This window comes from Sinocyclocheilus rhinocerous, unplaced genomic scaffold (genome assembly GCF_001515625.1).
Source record: "Sinocyclocheilus rhinocerous isolate Xijiao unplaced genomic scaffold, SAMN03320098_v1.1 scaffold1006, whole genome shotgun sequence".
Lineage (NCBI taxonomy): Eukaryota > Metazoa > Chordata > Actinopteri > Cypriniformes > Cyprinidae > Sinocyclocheilus > Sinocyclocheilus rhinocerous.
Genome location: NW_015630418.1, coordinates 342,797 through 364,886, shown reverse-complemented (window position 1 = coordinate 364,886; position 22,090 = coordinate 342,797). Strand labels below are relative to the sequence as shown.

The 22,090-nt window shown below is 34.6% G+C and overlaps 1 protein-coding gene across 1 annotated transcript in view; it reads left to right on the top strand.

The window, feature by feature from the left end:
- LOC107740360 (CD276 antigen-like) overlaps nucleotides 1-22,090 on the top strand; it is a 94,893-nt gene that overhangs the window by 57,717 nt on the left and 15,086 nt on the right. Inside the window, exons 6-7 of the mRNA XM_016552785.1 lie at nucleotides 381-515; nucleotides 6,383-6,436. Of these exons, the coding sequence (XP_016408271.1) occupies nucleotides 381-515; nucleotides 6,383-6,436 (189 nt within the window). The remainder of the gene's footprint in view (nucleotides 1-380; nucleotides 516-6,382; nucleotides 6,437-22,090) is intronic.

The following is a 22,090-nucleotide window of genomic DNA, read 5'->3' as shown; positions in this document are numbered from 1 at the left end:
TGCTGCTGCTGCTGCTGCTGATGATGATGATGCTGATGATGAGGCTGCTGCTGCTGATGATGCTGATGCTGCTGCTGCTGATGATGCTGATGATGAGGCTGCTGCTGCTGATGATGATGATGCTGATGATGCTGATGCTGCTGCTGCTGATGATGATGATGATGATGCTAATGCTGCTGCTGATGCTGATGATGATGACGATGCTGTTGCTGATGATGCTTATGACGATGATGCTGATGCTGCTGATGATGCTCATGATGCTCATGATGAGGTTGCTGCTGCTGCTGATGATGATGATGCTGATGATGAGGCTGCTGCTGCTGATGATGCTGATGCTGCTGCTGATGCTGATGATGAAGCTCATGTCTCTCTGTCTGCAGCTCAGGGTCTGGTGTTTCCTCCGCTGGCGCTCTGGCTGACCGTGGCTCTGGCTGTGTGTTTGCTGGCTCTACTGGTCGCTCTGGCCGCCGTCTGCCGCAGGAAGATCAAAGAGAGCTGTGAGGAGATGAGAGCCGGTGAGGAACACATTACATAACCATAGTCTACATCTCTGGATCCTCATCCACTCTTAACGTGTGCGGCTGAGTTTAGGCCTGGTCTCATTCTCAGATGTCATGGCCTCGACACACTTTCATATTATCGTGTATTATTTTAGACCGGCCTTAAACCAGCTGTGGTGGGTCACTCTAAATGTCCAGAAGTCAAACTTCATGCCACTAGACACAATTCTGGCTACACGAGGCCTACTAATGAGAGAATGTTTCAATGGTCTTTACTCCTATATATAAATATGTAGTAAAGTATAATAAAGTCTGTGTGTGTGTTAATGTTAATTAAGTTACATATATTTAATTTTTAATTATGTAATTAAAATAATACAATTAATCAATATGATAATTAATTAAAAATCAATAAAATTAATTTTGAAATGTAAAAATAATAAATCAATAAATTACATTTAAAAATAAATCATGAAATTAATCACGTTAACCACATGATTAAAAAAAGTTATACAATGTAAAAATTATAAGTTGAATTAGAAAAACATTGAATAAAAAGGTGTATATGAAAATACATTGAAATATACATTTAAATATTACTTGAAATATTAATATTAATTAAATTACATATATGTAATTTTCAATTATGTAGTTAGAAATAAATAATAATATAATTGATATTAATATGATAATATTGATAATTAATTCAAAATAAATAAATAATGAAATATAAATAAGAATAAACCAATAAATTAAATTTAAAGGGTCTTCGGATGCCCATTTTCCACAAGTTGATATGATTCTTTAGGGTCTTAATGAAAAGTCTGTAACATCGTTTGGTTAAAATTTCTCAATGGTAGTGTAAAACATCACCCATTTAACCTGTCAAAAACTCCTCTGTCCCCGGCGAGCCGTTTCGGTGCATGTGCCTTTAAATGCTAATGAGCTCCACTGACCCCGCCCCTCTCTTCTGTGGGGTGATGCGCAGTTCTCTGAGAGATGGTAAACTTTAACCGCATTCATCGTGAAACTTGCTAACTAGTACATTATTAGGAAAGGTGATTTGCTAAATTAATTAAAAAACCTTATACTCACTTCTTCTGTAGGTGAAGCGGGATCACGAATGATTCGCATGAACATAGACACATTTATGTAGATCGGGGGCGCATTCCCTTGAAAAACGTAATCCACTGCGTCTTCAGCGGCTCAGATGTCAGGAGTAAATGACGACTGCTATGTTCATTATTACATCCAACAACAAAACACCTCAATAACTCAGGAGTCATTCTGTTCTACTCCTGCTCCGCCGTCGAAACAATGGAGGACTGTTTACAGCTCACTCAGGGCGGGTCTAAGATAAAACACCAGTGTCAATCAAACAATCGTGGGAGGGGCCTGGGTCTATGTGACATCACACAGACAAAAATCTGTGAACGGCTTGATTTTAGAAAGGGGTCATGATTCATCAATATTTAAAAAAAAAACACTGGGTGGATTTTTATCATTACAGGGTGGATGTGTACACACTGCCAACACACATTTCAGTTCAAACAACATGTAAAAGTGAATTTTCCATCCGATGACCCCTTTAAAAATTAAATCATGATATTAACCACGTTATAAATTGAATTTAAAAAAAGGAGAAAAATTATATATGAAAAATAAACACACACACACACACACACATATATATATATACACATTTAAAAAAATTATATTTAAATATTGTAAATACATAAATAATTTTGTAACACTTTACAATGTGTCATTTGTTAACATGAGTTAATGTATTAACTAACATGAACGAACAATGAACAATATTTATTACACTGTTTTTAATCTTTGTTAATGTTAGTTAATGAAAATACAGTCGTTCATTGTTCGTTCATGTTTGTTCACAGTGCATTAACTAATGCTAACAAACACAACTTGTGATTTTAATAATGCATTAGTAAATGCTGAAGTTAACATTAACTAAGAATAATAAATGCTGCAGAATTATTAGTTCATGTTAACAAATGTAGTTTTGTTAACATGAGTTAATGTATTAACTAACATGAACGAACAATGAACAATATTTATTACACTGTTTTTAATCTTTGTTAATGTTAGTTAATGAAAATACAGTCGTTCATTGTTCGTTCATGTTTGTTCACAGTGCATTAACTAATGCTAACAAACACAACTTGTGATTTTAATAATGCATTAGTAAATGCTGAAGTTAACATTAACTAAGAATAATAAATGCTGCAGAATTATTAGTTCATGTTAACAAATGTAGTTAACTAATGTTAACTAATGAACCTTATTGTAAAGTGTAACCAATAATTTTTAATAAATCAAATGAAATCATGAGATTAATCACCAAATGTTTTATTATATTATATAGTGACAGCCATAGTTTTCTTGCTTTTAGCTGTATGCATCTAGCAGTACTATAATGGTACATAAAAAAGATACAATGTCCACTTAATAGAAAGTGAATATTTTTCAGATAATATTTAAAACAATGTAATACATAAAAGTCTATGTATCAGCTTTGATCTTAGAAAGGAGGTCCCTCACAAGGGAATAACCATGTTTGGGGGTCCGTGAAGCTCAGGTCCTCTGAGCTGAATGCTAAAGCCAGAGGAGTCCCGTTCTGCCAAAACCCCACTCTCCTCCAGTGTTGCTGAAGTTCATTAGCGCCATGAGATAATTAGTCGAGCCGTGTAACTAGGGAGCGCAGAACTTGGAGGTTGAAATGACAGGAAGAAAGACTGATGTGTGGAGGAGAAGTGCTGGCAGAGAGATAGAGATGGATTCAGCCGTCACGTGAAGGGAACGAGAGGCGTAATGAGGTCTGTGTGTGGAGCAGGAGACATTTAAATAAAGGTCATTGCAGCACTGCACGGGACTCCTGGGCTTTTAAAAATACATCTACAGCTGCGAGACAGAGAGTGGGAGAAAGAGTAAATATCTGGCCGGAGAACCACAGCAAACAGTGAAATGGAATGGAATGAACGCGTGGTGAGACCAGAGCAAATAAACCAACTCTTTCTCCAGTAACCCATGCAGGAATTCTGGAATAAGATTCGGTGAACGGGTCAGCAGTCTGTTGAAGTAATTGAGTTGTTGAGTGAGCCAGATACTCCGCTTTCCCATTCCACTCCTGCTGTTCTCGTCTCCCCGTCAGTGGCCTGGCTTTTGAGCTGAAATGTGGCACTGTAATTAGTCTTTTCCACGTCTGAACTTGCTGCTGTTGCAGCTTGTCATCAGCTTTTAGTCAATAACATTTTCAGTTTGGCATGGCTAAAACTGCAGAAATGTTTTGCAGCTTAGCTTACTGTATATTATACAACTTCGTTTATTAGACCACTTATTAAGAAATTAATTGTATATAAATAATAAAAATACTAATTATTTGGGTAACACTTTATTTTAAGGTGTCCTTGTTACACATATTGCATGTATTTACTATTATAATAACAATTAATTATGCATAATTACATGCAAGTAACCCTGAGCCAAACCCTAATCCTAATCCTAACCCTAACCATAAAGTAAGTACATGTAGTTAATGAATATTACTCATACTTAAATGTATAATTATACTGTAACAAGGACACCTTAAAATAAAGTGTAACCATTATCTGTATAAAATAAATTATTAGGAATGGTTTCAATAATATTAATTTAATAATAATAATTAATATTTAATAATAATATTTATTGTAAATATAAATATTTGTGTGCAGTTATATAAAATAGATTAAATACAATTATTTATATAAAATAAATAATTATATTAAATGGCAATTCTGCAAATAATAAACAAATATAAATATTTATATGAAATTATATAAATAGATTAAATAAAATTATTTAAATAATTACATTTAATAGTTGAAATAATATTCAATATATTAAATTATACCATGGTCTGTCTGAATACTCGATTCTGATTGGCCGGCAGGTATGCATTAAAACCGTTTAATGAACAGGTAGTTCCAAGTCAGTTTGATCATTTTTCTGTATTAATGTGCTGCTTTCGCCAACACACACACACACACACATAGAGAGAGAGAGATTGAGTGTGTGTGAGTGTGTGAGGATGTGCAGAAGGAGTGAGTGAGTGTGAGTGTGTAAGGAGGTGTAGAAGGTGTGTGTGTGTGTGTGTGTGTGTGAGTGTGTAAGGAGGTGTAGAAGGAGTGAGTGTGTAAGGAGGTGCAGGAGTGAGTGTGTGTGAGTGTGTGTGTGTGAGGAGGTGCAGGAGTGAGTGTGTATGGAGGTGTAGGAGTGAGTGAGTGTGTGTGTGTGTAAGGAGGTGTAGAAGGAGTGAGTGTGTGTGTGAGTGTGTAAGGAGGTGTAGAAGGAGTGTGTGTGTGTGTGTGTGTGAGTGTGTGAGGAGGTGCAGAAGGAGTGAGTGAGTGTGTGAGTGTGTGAGGAAGTGCAGAAGGAGTGAGTGTGTGTGTGAGTGTGTAAGGAGGTGTAGAAGGAGTGAGTGTGTAAGGAGGTGCAGGAGTGAGTGTGTGTGAGTGTGTGTGTGTGAGGAGGTGCAGGAGTGAGTGTGTATGGAGGTGTAGGAGTGAGTGAGTGTGTGTGTGTGTAAGGAGGTGTAGTGAGCAGCTGCAGATAGAGTGAGTGTGTCTGTGAGTGTGTGTGTGTGTGTTTGTGTGTGTGAGGAGGCACAGTGTAATAGATGCGGTCTGCTCCGCTGTGGCTGCAGGTTCTCTGCAGGAGATTGGTCTGGACACTCGTGTCCTCAGACTCGGTCAGACTCTAGCGCTCACTAATTAATTTTTCCTGATGTCATAATGTGTGTGGAGAGTTTGAGCGGATCCTAACCAGAGCGAGCAGCTCCAGAGATTGGGCTGTTATCCGGATACGGGGCCCGAGAGCCACCACACAGCCAAATCAACAATCAGCTCTCTGATCTCAGCTCTGGCCTCCTGCTTCTCTCCATTCAGTTCTGCTCCTCCTCACTTTTGATCAAATGTTTCCATTTATTCATCTCAATGTGAATCATCGGCAATCCTCTATTTGGGTTCGATAACAATATTTTCTTAAAGGTATGAAATAAATATGTATATAAGTACAGGATAGATGGTTAATTTCTGTGGCTTCTGTCTTCATAGAATACAGAAATTATATTATTTATATCAAATAATAATAATAATATCAAACAAAAATAAAAATGAATAAAAACGATAGACGTATTTTAAAAAAAAACTAAAAATGGACAAAAACGCAACAACATTGCTTTAAAATTAACATGAATACAGCAAATACATATAAAAACAATTCAGAATATAAAAAAAAAAAAAAAACTATATTAATATGTCATACTAAAATAACACTGGGTGTAGCATGTTGTATAGCACACTTGCATTTTCCATAACCTTAAAAATAAATAAAATAGAAAAAATAACATAAGATAAATAAAACTGTGATTGTGTGAATAAAATGCATTAATCTTGTTATAATTGTCCTTTTATTAATGCATTTGCCAACATTGAACTAGTGTTGCATTGGTTGGCTGTGAGAAGAGAAAAAAAGGGGATGTCATGTAAAAAAAAAATCACATTGGATTAAATGTACAGTAGACTGTAGAGAAAGTGATCGCAGCTCCTTGACATTGTGTAAAGCGTGTGATTTCAAATCTAGTGTATTTTAGAGCAGACATCTTTGGAAAGCTTGCTTGACTAGTCTTGATCTTTTCACATGGATTTCCTCCTGTGGGCCACAAAGGTTGAATGTTGGCAAAATCAGACATTTTCAGACTTTCCTGAACTGCGTCTGTGAATGCATGTCTGTGCATCTGCCTCCTGAGGAAAATGATGTGACTGCATTTGTTTGGAGACTCTAAACTCATTCCTTCTCGTCTGTTTTTCTCCTCACAGAGGAAGAAGCGAAAGAACTCGAGGAAGCCAAAGAATTAGAAGAAGCCAAATCAGGTCAGTTACTTACGATATTTTGTAGAATTGTATACGCCAGTTTGGAATTATTAAGGCTTTTTAATGTTTTTGAAAGAAGGCTGCATTTATTTGATCAAAAATGCTGTAAAAACTCTATGTGAATATCTGTTAAACTATAATTTATTTCTGTGATGCGCAGCTGTATTTTCAGCATCATTACTCCAGTCTTCAGTGTCACATGATCTTCAGAAATCATTCTGATGATTATTAGAAACATTTCTGATTATTCTCAATGTTGAAAACAGTTGCGCTGCACAATATTTTTGTGGAAACTGATCAATTTAATTTTTCAGGATTCACAGATGAATACAAAGTTCAACAGAACAGCATTTATTTTAAATAAAAATCTTTTGTAACATTATATACATGTCTTTACTGTCACAGGAATAAATTATTTAAAATATATATATATATTCATATAGGAGCCAGTTATTTTAAATGGTATTATTTTTTTTCTCAAATTACGGTGAGTAGAAGAGACTTCTTTAAAAAAAAAATCTGACTTATTACAATCTTTTGAGCGTTAGTGTAAATGTACAGAATAATAGTTGTGTGTTCACATGACAGATGTAAAAGTCTCCACTGCCAATAGCAGAAGATATGATGAATGCTATACTTTTTTTGGTAGATATCTCTTATATTAATGCTCGCTATTCTGGGCTCTGGCCCGACAGTCAAAAAGAGTCATGGTTGAGTCCCTTAATGGCTCTCAATGGCGTTGTAGTAATTATATTTAATGTGAGGGTAAATGCGAAACGAATGTGAAGAGCGCAATAACAGGACTCTAGCCCTGAACAGAGCTGATCTCTCTCAGCTGGACTCTGTCTCTCATCGTCTGATCTGGATCCGTGGCTCTCGAGAGCGTTTGTGGCTGTATTAATTTAAAATGGGGTTATGTGGGTGGATTTTCGTATTTGTCTGAACAAAAACTACAGACTGGATTATTGAAAATGAACATTCATTCTCTGCCAGCAGGAGGCGCTTTTGGAACGTCAGAAATATAGAATAAATATAGCCTATATTGACGAGGCAAGTCCACTGATGAGTTACCAGCGTGAGCCTGTGTGCAAAGGCTGTGTAATTCTAAACTTTAAAATACATTTATTTTTAGTTATTTTAACTACAAATTTAAATAAAACTGAAAAAATTATCCTTAATGGCTCTCAATGGCGTTGTAGTAATTATATTTAATGTGAGGGTAAATGCGAAACGAATGTGAAGAGCGCAATAACAGGACTCTAGCCCTGAACAGAGCTGATCTCTCTCAGCTGGACTCTGTCTCTCATCGTCTGATCTGGATCCGTGGCTCTCGAGAGCGTTTGTGGCTGTCGAGCGTCTCAGGTGAAGGCCAGAGTCCGGCTCGCTCGCCCTGTGGCTTTAATGCCATTAAAGATTCATTTGACTCTTTTAGTCTGATTGAATTATTCAGCCTGGTCGTGAGCAGCAGAGTTAATACTATGGGATTTTAATAAGCAGGCAGGTGAAGAGGGTCAGAGAAAGAGAGGAGAGAAAGGCTGGGGGCAGAGAGTCAGACAGAGGTGTGCGTTAATTACAGCTTCAGATGCATAGTATTTTCATCTCCTTCAAGCAGGGTACACAAAAAGCACGTTCAACTCGGACCTGGGCCGCCTGCAGGATTTCTTTTGAGGGATCAGTGAGAGTAGAACGAATGTGTCACACGTTTTAAACTCAACGAAAGACAGTTGAGATACAGGTTTTCACAAAAACAAAATAAATTATAAAATAACAAACCTCACAATTGAGCGTTTAAACCAGGGGTGAGCCAGAACTATAAATTATTATATTAATTTAAAACGGGGTTATGTTGGGTGGAAGTTAATTTAGAAAAACGTTTGGAGCATTTTTTTGTTCGTTAAATTTTTTTTTTAATAACGGCCAGCGGCAGACTTTGATTAATTGATTAATTTAAATAAAACTGAAAAAATTATGAAAAGGCAATTATACATTTACACACTAAGGATTATATCAACCACTAAAGTAACTGTGTCCTCTACTTGGTTCCTTCTCATAAATGAGTAAGTGGCATTTAAAACAATTATAAACATGTAATACACACTGTTTCTCAAAATTTAATTACAGCTTCAGATGCATAGTATTTTCATCTCCTTCAAGCAGGGTGCATATCCAATCGTTTGTGCGGAGAGTGGAAGCTAAAGCGCGCTCGGCAGCACACGGAGGCGCCGGCGCGATCACTTGCATTTTTTTCTAATGGTGCAAACAACTTAAAATACGCAGCCATTTTTGCTCATAAAAGTAAGAGTAATACATCATTATAAACTGTAAAGGGTCTGGTTTTATTTGTGTGCACTCACAATATCAACAAAACGTTGTGCTTTTATAAAATAAAGAAAACAAACACTTTCTGCCGTCTCAGTCTTGAACAGGAGCGCTTCACACAATCTAAGAAAAAAAGGTACAAAAACTGTCACTGGGGCGGTACCTTTTCAAAAAGGACACTTTTGTACTTTTTAGGTACTAATATGTACACTTTAGGTACTTATATGTATCTTTAAGGTACCAATATGGACTCTTTAGGTACAAAGGTGTGCCTTTTGAAAAGGTACCGCCCCAGTGACAGCTTTTGTACCTTTTTTTCTGAGAGTGCAATGATGAACCTAAACTCAGCGAATTGCCTCACAGACATGATACAAATATATAGAAAGCTTTAAATTACTACTTTAAAACGAAATTATTCAAATCGAAAATGGAAACTCTTTCGTTATGTAATCCGTGCATTACTCTCTAAAGGCACATCCAATGAGGAGATGGCGAGTCATTTTTTTTTCATCACCATAATTGATGGATGTCTAAAATATAAAAATAAGGAAAAGCCTAAAACAGGCCCGATTATAATTTGCGTTTTATTTTATAATTACATAAAATTAATTTGAATAAAACACAAATTATAATGGCATATATGTAAAACTTTGTCCTATAATTGTATAGCTGCTTTTTCTGATTTTTATGTTGCTCTGTTCTGAATACCTTAAAATTTAAAGGATTTGCTGCAACACAATTTTGTATGATATGTGAATTATTTATTAGCCTATTTTTTATCCATGCAGCAAATGCTTAAAAAAAATTTTTTAAATTACTTTATTGCATTCCAGACGATTTTAAAGTACTTTTCACTATAACGGGTAGCTTAAATGTGAAACATTGGCATGAATTCGTTGTATTCCCATTTGTAAAATAGCCAACAAATTAATTGTTGTAGGCTAACCCGATCTCATGAAAGTGCGTATAGCACGATTTTCTGCTTCTATTTGGCATAATATTTCTATGTAGAAATTGACTTTGGTTGTTGTAGGCTAACCCGATCTCATGAAAGTGCGTATAGCACGATTTTCTGCTTCTATTTGGCGTAATATTTCTATGCAGAAATTGACTTTGGCATGCAAAAGACTGATAAATTCATAATTAACGGCATGGGTTCGACAGAAATATGGCACACATAGGCCTATAATAACTGCTGAAATGTTTGCGGGGCAAATCTCAGATCAGTCTGAGCGCTCATGACTCACAGTGCAGCCGTACACCTGCAGGCACCACTGACTCGGACGGTTGTCGTGGTAATAAACACTGTAAACAGCAACAGTTCGCATGTCAGCGCTTGATGCGCATATCCTATATGAAAAGCATTTTAGGGGGCCCTTGGCTTTTGGGGACCCAAGGCGGTCGCCTACCTTTTCCTAATGGGTAAGTCCGCCCCTGGGTGTGCGTGCGTGTGTGTGTGTGTGTGTGTGTGTGTGTGTCAGATGACGTGCTGAGTTGACAGGCTGGGATTCCCTCGTGCCACTTTAGCATCAGCACTTTCTCATTTGACTCTTATTAGACTCAGAGTCATTACAACTCTGTTGATGCGTGCGAATGAATGTTTGGCACACAGAGATTCGATGAGAGTCGATAGTGAACGCAGCGCAGCTTCCCAGAAAATGTTGTAATTACATAGTCATAAAAAATTTGATCACTTTTCCCGTATACTTAATGCAACAGGTGTCCACATTTAATCGCAAAGTATTGTTAGGAAGTTGTTGGCATGCAAACTTTTGGCATTTTATAAGCATCATTACCACATTCATCCATCCATCCATCCATCCAAAAAAAAAAAAAAAGTTATTTTAGAAAAAAAGTAAATTAAACTAAAAAAAAAAAAAAGTTATTTGAAATAACATTAACTAAAATAAAATATAAAAAAGCTTATTTTATTTCAGCTAGTTGACAAGGCAACATTTCTCCTTTTCATGTAGTTTACCTGGATGTACTTAAAGGGTTAGTTCACCCAAAATGAAAATTCGTTCATCTTCGGATATCTTAATTTGTGTTCTGAAGATGAACGGAGGTCTTACAGGTTTGGAACGACATGAGGGTGAGTAATTAATGACATAATTTTCATTTTGGGGTGAACTAACCCTATAAATAATAAACTAAAACTGATCAATCTGAAATAAAAATTAATAAAAATATATCACCATATTTAAAAATAATAATACATGGCCAAAAAAAACCTCACACACAAATAAATTACTAAATCTAAACTAAAATTAAACTTAAAATAAAAAATACAAATAATAAAACCATAATAATTTAAAAAAATGTTTATAGTGTGTCAGTGATTCTAAAATAACACTGGTAGAGATCAAATGTGATGCTCTAGTCTTATTCTTTGCATTTCTTTAGAACTAATTCACTGTACTGATTTTCATATATTAACACACATCTGGCCTATAGAAATTTGTGTGTTTATGTTTATATAAGACATTTCTGGACACATATGTCATGTACATGTATATTCATCCTAAATGTCAGTCAATACATGCTGATATATAATAAGTAAATGTAAAAGATAGACATGTATTTTGTGTTTCTTCACTACTGAATTTCTTAGACTGAAGAACTCATAAATCGTAATAATTGTCATATTACTAGCAGCATTTTTATTCCACCTTCACTGTGGGTAATAAACACCTAAATGTGACATTATTCCCATGTTATTTTTATAATTTTATTTCGACTTCTGTCAGCAGCTCTCATTCTGCTTCATTCAGTTTATTGTTTTAAATACAAGTGAGAAATTTATGTCTCAAGCATAAAACGTGTAGTCTCACAAAGTTGAAATATGAGTAATTACTGGGGTTTTTTTGCTGAAATTTAATAATTTAATTAATTTTATTTTATTTAATTTAATTTTATTTAATTTTATTTATTTATTTTTATTTTATTTTATTTTATTTACTTTTTTATTTTTATTTTTTATTTTTTTTATTTTACTTTATTACAAATTGTAAATAAAACATTCCAGAAACATAATGTTGGCAGGTTGGATTTTTCTCAAGCACAATCTATAAACAAGATTATTTACACTTCAATTGTGAAATATTGTAATGTACAGATACTTTTAAAACCTTAATAAATGGTCTGGGTTTGTTGTTGCTTCACAAACACTTTTTACTGTCATTTCGAGGCTGTTGAATCCTACCTAGCAGCTTTCACAGCGCTTCTAAAACTTTTATTTAGTCAGTATTTTTGTTGTAGCAGAAGATTTGTTCCTGCAGTGTTACGGAGCTGAAACCGAAGCGCAGTGTTGTGTGAAACGCTCTGTACGTGCTGGGCTGCTTCATTTTCACTCACACACACTCTCTGTCATCGCTCCCATCGCCTCGCTCAAGGCTGCACCTTAAAGAAGGATGGCTTTTATCACAGCCCTGTTTAAAGATTAAACCCAACCAGCTTATCATGCTGTTCTTGCCTTTGAGAGCCGATGGCTAAAGATCGTTTAATTGCCTTTCCTGAATGGTTCGTTTTGCGTGACAAATAGTCATTTATGCCGACAGGTCAAGGACAGGGTCACTTTATTTCGCCCCCTACTGGACAGAATATGTTAGCTTTGTGTAAACATGCTTTCAATTGACCACAAACACACTGACAGTGATTTTATCAGCCATGCAAATATTGTTGAAAAAAAGGAACAGAAATCAACTTTATACAAATTATGAATGTCTATGATGCATTATAATACATATTGTAAAATACTTCTAATTTCTGTTGAAGTAATGAAATATAAAAAATATAGATGTGTTTAAAAATAATAATTATAATAAAAATTTCAAAAACATAATAAAAATGTCTAAAAATTAACTAAAATGAAGATAGAAAAATTTGGACAATATTAATAAAACTAATAAAAATGACAAACACAACAATATTACTAAAATTTTAACTAAAATGAAAATAGAAAAATATTGACATTAACAGAAACTAATAAAAATGACAAAAACAAAAAAAATTACTAAAATGAAAATAGAACAATTTAAGCAACAAAAAAGTAATGAAAAATACAAAAACAATAAAACAATTACTAAAATGAAAAAAAAAATACTAAAACGTAAAATTAAAAATGACTAAAAATTAAAACAAAATAAAATATTATTCAAAATAACACAAACTATAATAGTACATCAGTGATGCTAAAGTAGCAGTTCTAAGCATTCAGACTTATGACTTATGCATGACCAATGTTTATAAACAGTTATAATACATTATAATATCTACTTATTCATTGTCAATATTTTAAATATTATAAAACATAATAAAACAAAATAAGATAAATCTGGTGTTGATCATGTTGTAATGCATTATACTGATATTAAAGGTATAACCAGGAATGCATTTGTATTGTTATGTTTGGGGTAATTTATGAGCAAACACAGCTGATATTATTATGAATGCATTATAATCCATCAATAACACATTTAGGGTGCATTATACATGCAGAGTGTTATGAAACTTCCATTGTGTGATATGAAAGTATCTCCTCTGCTAAGAGTTGCTGCTGTAAATAAATCTGATCAGTTCTGCTCACACACACACACACACACACACATACACACACACTCTCTCTCTCACACACACACACACACACATACATACACACTCTCACACATACACACACACTCTCTCACACACACACACACACACACACATACACACACACTCTCTCTCTCACACACACACACACACACATACATACACACTCTCACACACACACACACACACGCCTCATAACAGCCTCATAAGCTCCCGTTCCTCCCTCATACAAACATTAGAGCAGAACATTCAGAAGTGCAGTCGCCTCGTATCCTAATACATATAATCATATCAGTGAACGTAAAGCATCTTATAAATCATGACCCGGTTGGTGTCATGGTTTTATCATGAATGTGTGCAACTTCCATAGATGTGAACAAAACACTAACCCTGAGTAATTAAATCTTGGCATGTAACTATGGAAGCTGTATGTAAATACATGTGCACATATTACATTTCCATACATGAAATATATTGTCAGATGAAGTGAAAACGTATATGAAACCTATTAAAAATGTGAAAATATCTTGCCCATACGAATATGTATGCTTTTGTGTGTGTAATGCATTTTTGAAAATGTATGTCATATACATGTATATCCATCCTAAAACCCATCAATACATGATGACATTAGTAATATAAAATTAGTAAGTATTAGTAAGGATATTAGTAAATATAAAATATTTTTAAAAAATTACAAAAGAATAAATATAAGTTTTTGTATATGGGTCAAAGACGAAAAAGGGTTTAAGCATAAAAACAAAAGTGTAATACTGCTTTAAATTGTTGTTTTTCCCCCAAAAAATTAAAAAAGTTTTCTGTTTAATTTAATTGCAATTTTGTTTTTGTTTTTCCGAGCAAAAAAATAAATATCACACATTTTCCCTGATTTACAGAAGAGACCCAGTAAAATGTCATTCAGTGTAACAATCTTGTCAGGCATATTTACAACAAAAATCTATTTATAACATTAAAAGACTAATTACGTTCACCCCAAATACTAATTAGTTGTAATTTTGCATTTTTTAAATTTGCCACTATCCTAGGTTTTGCCCATTTGTCAGTAAGAATGTTTTACCCATTTAAAACAATAAAATTTAATATGCTCCCTTATTCTTTTATATATTTGAATATGTACAGGTCAGAATAAGCATGCTGTTTGAATTTTGACATAAATATTGTGTTACACTGAATGACAATGTAACATTATTTCAACCAAATTTTGACATTTTATTCTCCAAAAACTAATTTGAAACCTTAAAAGTAGACACTTTACTTACATTTAATGTGCTTTCTATGGACATAAAATCACTTTTGTAAATTTCTTTTGATGCAGACATCTTAACGTCTTTGACCCATATATGTCATTTTAATTAAGTTGCTTATATAAATAAAATATATTTAATAAATATATCATTGACGTGGTTGCTACATACAAAAAATAATCATATATGTAACTTATATATTAATTTAATTTTTGTTTAGTTTTAGTTGAATTACTAAAATAAAAGTCTAAAAGATGAAGTCTATAAGAAACTATAAAGAAATACAAGTCTATAAAGAAATAAAAAAACAATAAAAGTGACAAAAACACACAGCAAAATAACTAAACCTTTACTTAAAATTAAAACATATACAAGAAATTAAAGTCATAAACTATAATAGTATATCAGTGATATTAAAATAACACTGTTCAAAGTGTTCAGACTTTTTGCATGGCTGGTGCTTATAAAGGCACTGTAATTTTTTCCTCTATTGATGTCATTGTTATAGATTTTTTTCATGCCATTCGTGCCGTGTCTGTCTGGCATGGGATTGCAACCCTTGGCAACAGAACTGAGCGCCCCAGGGATCTCCATTCATCCGGCTCTGTGTGCCCATGTGTGTGTTTGTGTTTGCATGTACACAGTTAAATGTCACACACCGTGGCACCTCTGAAAAACAGCAGCTGATAACACAGGTCTTGTGTTTGAGTATTGGGCAGCGTGTAATGATGTTGGGTGTAGACGGCAGTTTGCTCTCCGGAGAGTATGAGCCTGAGATGGTTGTTACTAGCTCAGACCAGCTCAATACTGTGTGTTTTTTGTATTTTTTACTAGCCTTGAGTTGTTCATGTCCTTAAAGAAAACTCTCTTCTTCTCTCTTTGTTTCAGCTGCAACACCTCTAAAGAGCTAAAGTTGGAGACCACAGGTAAGACTCTTTATCATTTAGCTCTGGCCAAGATATTCTGCTGTTTCACTGGTATATTTATGATCGTTTTTATTGTTTTATATGTTTTCAACAAAATCCATTTCTTTTCTTTTCTTTTCTTTTTCTTTTTTTTTAATAGAAGAAGACTTTATCGAAACAAAATATATCACATTTTTTTCAAAACTGAGCATTCTGGGAAATTACGAATCCTTGTAACATGGTCCATTTATTTTATTAAATGTAATTTTTTTATGTAATATTTGAAAGAAAGTAACGAGTGGCCAAGTATGGTGACCCATACTCGGAATTTGTGCTCTGCATTTAACCCATTCAAAGTGCACACATACAGCATGAGTAGCAGTGAACACACACACACACACACACACACACACACACACTATGTGGGTTCGGTTCTTGCTCAAGGGTCTCACCTCATGTCGTGGTATTGAGGGTGGAAGAGAGCTGGTCATTCACTCCCCCCACATACAATCCCTGCCGGACCTGAGACTCGAACCCGCAACCTTTGGGTTACAACTACGTCCGACTCTAACCATAGGCCACAACTGCCCTAATATTTATTATATATATAATTGTTATACATAAATGTATAGTAGTTTTTTATGTGACAATTTTTTTTTAGGTTTGATAATTCAAAGATTCTGAAAATGCTCCATATTATGTCTGTATGGTTATAGGGAATTTATACTGAAAAATTAAACACAAGTAAATAAATAAATAAATACAAAAATAAAAATCCTTCAAATTCTTTCTTTCTTTCTATCTATCTTTCTTTCTATTTATTTATTTAAATTTTACAAATATGTAATTAAATGATTTAAAATGTAAAATATTTATAAATATTTTCTAATGTGTATTTATAAACATATACATGTATTATACAGTAGGCTATAATACAAACTGATATATGTTTGATATTTTAAAGACTCTGGAAATGCCCCATATGTTGTGTGTAGGGTTATGGGGAATTCATACTGAAAAATTAAAAACTAAAAGTAAATAAATAACTTTAAAAAAATCCTACAAATTCTGACAATATTGTATTTATTTATGTATTTATTTATTTGTTTATTTATATAATTTTACAAATATGTAATTAAATCATTTAAAATATGAAATAGTTATAAATATTTTATAACGTGTATTCATAAACACATATATGTATATACAGTATAATACAAATTTCTATAGGTTTGATATGTTGTGTGTACGGTTATGGGTAATTCTTACTGAAAATTAAAATTATTCCTACAAATTCTTACTGTATTATTCCACTTTAATTCAGCTTAAATTTACCATTTTGCATCCTGCTGCCTCACTTGAAATTCTGGAATTGGATCGGTGATTAAAATCCATTTTCAATTGAATTGGCACACAACCCCGTCTGTGACAAGTGTTTTCGAGCAGCATGCTCTGCGGCAATCTCCATTTTAATAAAGCGTCATTATCTTTATTCTGTGAAGGGCGTTCAGAAGATCCCGAAGTCTTGACATTCTGCTTCGAATAATATCCACTAGGTCAATGGTTGCCATGACGAATTCATTTCAGTGTCAAGTCATTAAAGTGGCCTGGTGGACTCTCCTCTGCCCTACCATGCTAAGCCTGATTACTGCTAATCGCCAGCCCTTTGAATCATTAAAAAGCCAGACACAGGTGCAAACGTATAGGGACGAGGTTGCAGGACAAAATCTATTTGAAACAGAGGGGGAGTTCGAGAGAAGAAGAAGAAAAAAAAACTGCCTGTTACTAAGACAAGGAAATTAAATGGCATAGTTTGCTTTCCCAGACACATAGGAGGCAGACTGACACACTGACATCGACAAGTCACACTATTTTTAACTGCCACTCTCATGTCTTAATTACAAAGTAAAGAATAAGTGATTCCGTCTCTCGTGTGAGAAATTGGCATTGTGAAATTGGCCAGTGCTCTGTCTAGAGATGTTAGATTATGTTCTGACAAAACACAAACATCGTTTAGATCACAGCAAATGGAGTAGACGTGTCCATCATATCTAAAGTAACCAGGCTTGCTGAGATTAGGAATATTGCATTCATATTATCGTCATGTCCAGATGGTAGTTTTCTAAACTCAACACAACAACAATCTTACTTTGCTTACTTTGTTCACTGTGCTGAGGAGGAAGACTGACCCAGTGTCCCTGGTGATGTCCAGTGTGCCCAAGGCAACCTAAACTGCTTTGTTTCCAGATCTGTGTTTGTTTGCACTAGGGTATTTTTGGAAATTGCATCATGAACCCTTGTAAAAGGCCTGAGGACTTCCCTAGTTTCATAACATCATCCATCTCTGCTGTTCTTCTGAGAACTGTGGGTCAGATTCATACAAATTAGATGTTCTTGACCTGCAAGAGCTGTTTGGGAGTATTTGGGTGCATCATATAGGAAGGATATCATGTGAGTCTTTATTCAGAGGGAACGATGTAAATGAATGAGGGAATGATCTTTTTCGGCGAGAATTTGCAGTTCAGTCTGTCCTGCTGATGAAAAACGTGTGTGATTTTGTTTTTTTTCTAAATCTTGTTTGCATTAAGATGATAAAAAGCTGATTTAGTTATTGCTTTGATTTGATTACTTAAACTAATATTTTTAAAAACAGGAGAGGTCCAAGGATTGAGCCATGGGGGTTTCCATGTGTCATTGGGATGATTTCGATTCATAATTGCCTGCTTGTATGTAATAAACCCTAAATATGGCCTAAATCAGCTGAGGACCATCTCAGGGGTCCTCTCCAGTTTTCTAGTCTGTCCTGGTGCATATTGTGGTTGATGGTGTCAAAAGCAGCATCTAATAATAAAACTAGCACTGATATTTTCTTTGAATCGTTATTTAGGAAGGACATATGAGTCTTTATCGAGGGGAAAAAATGTAGATGAAGTGATGAACAGGACCTTGTGACCAGCGTATGTTTTTTTTTTAAATAAATGAATAAATCAACAGCCCTTTAAATGAGCTGCAGCCACCTAATGGTCTTTTTGGGAAGGTTGGCGAGGAGTTGCAGTACAGTCTGTCATGCTGGTAATGAATGTGTGAATTATCTTTTTCTAAATCTTGTTTGCATGCAGACTTCTGCATGACTCTGCATGGAATGATTTAGTTATTGCTTTGACATGACATGCACTCAAATTATGTTCTGGGGACACTAAAATATGTCTTTATTGCTACTGTAAATGCAGCCATAATTGATAATCAATAGGAAAAAAATCTATTTATGACCATATTTTATTGGTTAATTATAATTTGCATTACCATACACTTTTTAAATACCGTATTGTCCCGAATATAAGACAATATTTTTTTCTTGGAAATACATCTGAAAAAACGCGGTCGTCTTATATTCAGGGTCGTCTTATATTCGGGCCAATACGGTAGTAGTAACATCTAGATAATTATATATATGGATTTTAAGAAAATATTTAAATAAACTTTTAAGTAATATTTATTATAAATTCACTAAAGAGCTGGAATTCAGTATTGATATTATTATTGCTCTTTTGTTGGTTTTGATTGCTTCTATTTTCATAATGTGTAAGTCGCTTTGGATAAAAGTGTCTGCTTAATGACTAAATGTAAATTTAATGTAAATGACATGACCACTGAATCTAAGATTTTTTTTAAAACAGGAGAGGTCCAAGGATCAAGCCTTGGGGGTTTCCACATGTCATAAAGGTCCATTTAGATTCATAATTGCCTCTGAGGTAATCTTGCCGTGTTTGAGGTAATTGTCAAAACACTATTTAATGATATTAAGACACCAGGTGTATCATTGTTTGAGCGTTGTTAATAAAATCAAAATTTGCTTGAGTTGAGTATTTTTATTATGTGAGTTGACTATATTTTATTATAGTTTATGCCACTGTTGCGATTATTAAGTTTTTTTTTAAACAGGAGAGGTCCAAGGATTGAGCCCTGTGGGTCTCCACATGTTATAGAGGTCTATGTAGATTCATATTTGCCTGTTTATATGTAATAACCCATAAATCAAACCTAATGACCTAAATCAGCTGAGAATAATCTTAGAGAGTCCTGTTCAGTTTTTCCAGTCTGCCCTGGTGCATATTGTCGACAATGTCAAAAGCAGTACCAAAATCTAATAAAAACCACCACTGATATTTTCCTTGAATCAGTATTTCACCTAATGTCATTTTGTGTGTTTACGAGTGCCGTCTCTATGCTAAACTAAAATCAGATGGGAAACTGTCCAAGTAGCCATTTGAGTCTAGGAATGTGTTCTGCTGACTGAGAAAAAAACATTCTCAATGATCTTGCCTATAAAGGGAAGATTTGAAATAGGTCTGTAGTTGTTTAGTACAAAATTATCCAGATAGCTCTTTTTTTTTAGGACCAGCTAAAAACTGCAGTATTCAAGACAAAGGAAGGATGCCTGAAAGGAGCCAATAGCTATTTTTAATAGGTCAGTTACTGGACAGTTAAACACATTTTCAAAGAAGGATGTGGGCAGCAAGACAGCAGGTCAACTGTTTAAAAATCTCGCAGTGTTTTGTAGGCAGTTGCCTCAAACCCAGCCAAAGTATTTAAATGATTATGTTGTTGTTGTTGTTGCGGGGCTATATAACCTCAGTGCTACATGAGGATGTGCTGATCTCTATTGTAATATAATTGATTTGGTGAGTGAAAAATGTTGCATTTGCTGTCAGACAGCAGATAACAGGCAACCTTAGTTTAGAGGGTTAGTTAACTCTGAACCCTTCTCTGTACCCTTCAATATGTCCACAGTGGCAAAAAAAAATGTGCAGGTGTTTCTGTAATGTTTAAAAAAGGTCTTTCTAGCAGTGCTTAGATTCATTAGCATGAAGACTGTCTATGTTTCATCAGCTTTCCATTTCTTTTCATGTTTTATACTTCTGTTGTATGACTCATTTGACATAGATTTTAAGTGTTGTTTTCCCCCCTTTTAATCTAACATCATCCAACCATGGAGTTTATTTAATTTATTAAACCAGGTTTCTCTCATTTGTTCCACCAAATTAAAATATGGTTGCTTCTTAATTTCAAGTGGGCACAATTGACATGAATATGACTGTGTAGAAAAAAAAAATCTTGAACAAATTTGTTGTTTTTTAAATTATTTTTGCTGGAAAGACTTAATGTAATTGGGTGTAAAAGTTTTCAGTATAATTAAGTTCATTAAACATTTTTAAGTAGTTTGTTGTATTCTCATTTACTAAACTTTTTAAAAACAGAAATAGATATAATTTAAGAGAGATTAAATGTAGGACAGATGAACAATTACAGTAACTTAAAAGAAAGACAATTAAAATAATGTGCACTGATGAATTAAATCCAGGAATGTGCATTAGAAAGTAAAAAGCATAAATTTTTATTTCATGTTGACTTTACAAGTGCTGACTTTACTGTATCTGTGTTCGGCCTCATATCAGTCTCAGACTGACATCTAATCGGGAGCAGATTAGATACATGTGCTCTGCGCCTTGAGTCGGCCCTAGTCCTTCTATCACTTATCAAAACAGAAATAGAGGAAGCCACAGGCGCACTGGGTTCGCTCTTGTTCTGGGAACATTTGTGAATATCAGTGCTATTGTAGTAGTCCTAGACTGCTCACAGCTCCTAGAGTTAAATTAAAGCAAAGGGGTGAACGTGCCTTCGCTGTTTTAGGCCCCAAACTCTGGAACAGTTTACCAGTTCATATTAGATATGCTCCTACTTTACAAGTTTTTCATCTTTACTCAAAACGCATTACTTTTCCATTGCTTTCAATGTCCCTTGATGTTCCATCTCTGTATTCGATTTTTGATGACAATTCTGGTTTTATTTCTTATATTTTGTGATATCTTTTAAATGTTGATATAATTTTGTTGTTTTTAGCTTTGATTTTATGAATTTATTTTTATTTATTTTATTTTATTTTTGATGTTCTATTTACTACTTATTTTATTTGATGCTGTAAAGCATATTTGTCAGCTGCTGCTGTTGTAAATGTAGATAGATAGATAGATAGATAGATAGATATATGGATGGATGGATGGATGGATGGATGGATAGATAGACAGATGGATAGAGAGATAGAACGACTGACGGATGTAGAGACTAACAGATAGAAGGATAAACAGGTGGATGGATGGACAGATAGACAGACGGACCGTGAGAAGGACTAGACATATACAGACTGACCGATAGATTCAGACTTTGCCACTGGTCAAATTACAACAACTATTAAGAAACAAGAAAAGTGAGAAATATGTGTATTTTGTATTTCAACCTGCTGGTTCTTTCAGCACTGCCACTGTGGTTTTGCTACAGTTGTTGGTCCGTCTCTTATGCACACAGGCTGGGGTCCTGCTCCAGGGCCCGGGGCCTCCACAGCCTCAGGGTCCGAGCGCTCGAGCCTCCACACACTCACATCTGGACAATCACAGCGGCACAGGATTTCACCAGCCTACAGCAGATGTAGAGCCCTGCATTTCAGCCCGACTTTTACGCCCCTGGACTGGGCTTCGGGCCAATTTTCACGTCATAGTTCAGACGTGGGCCGGGCATCG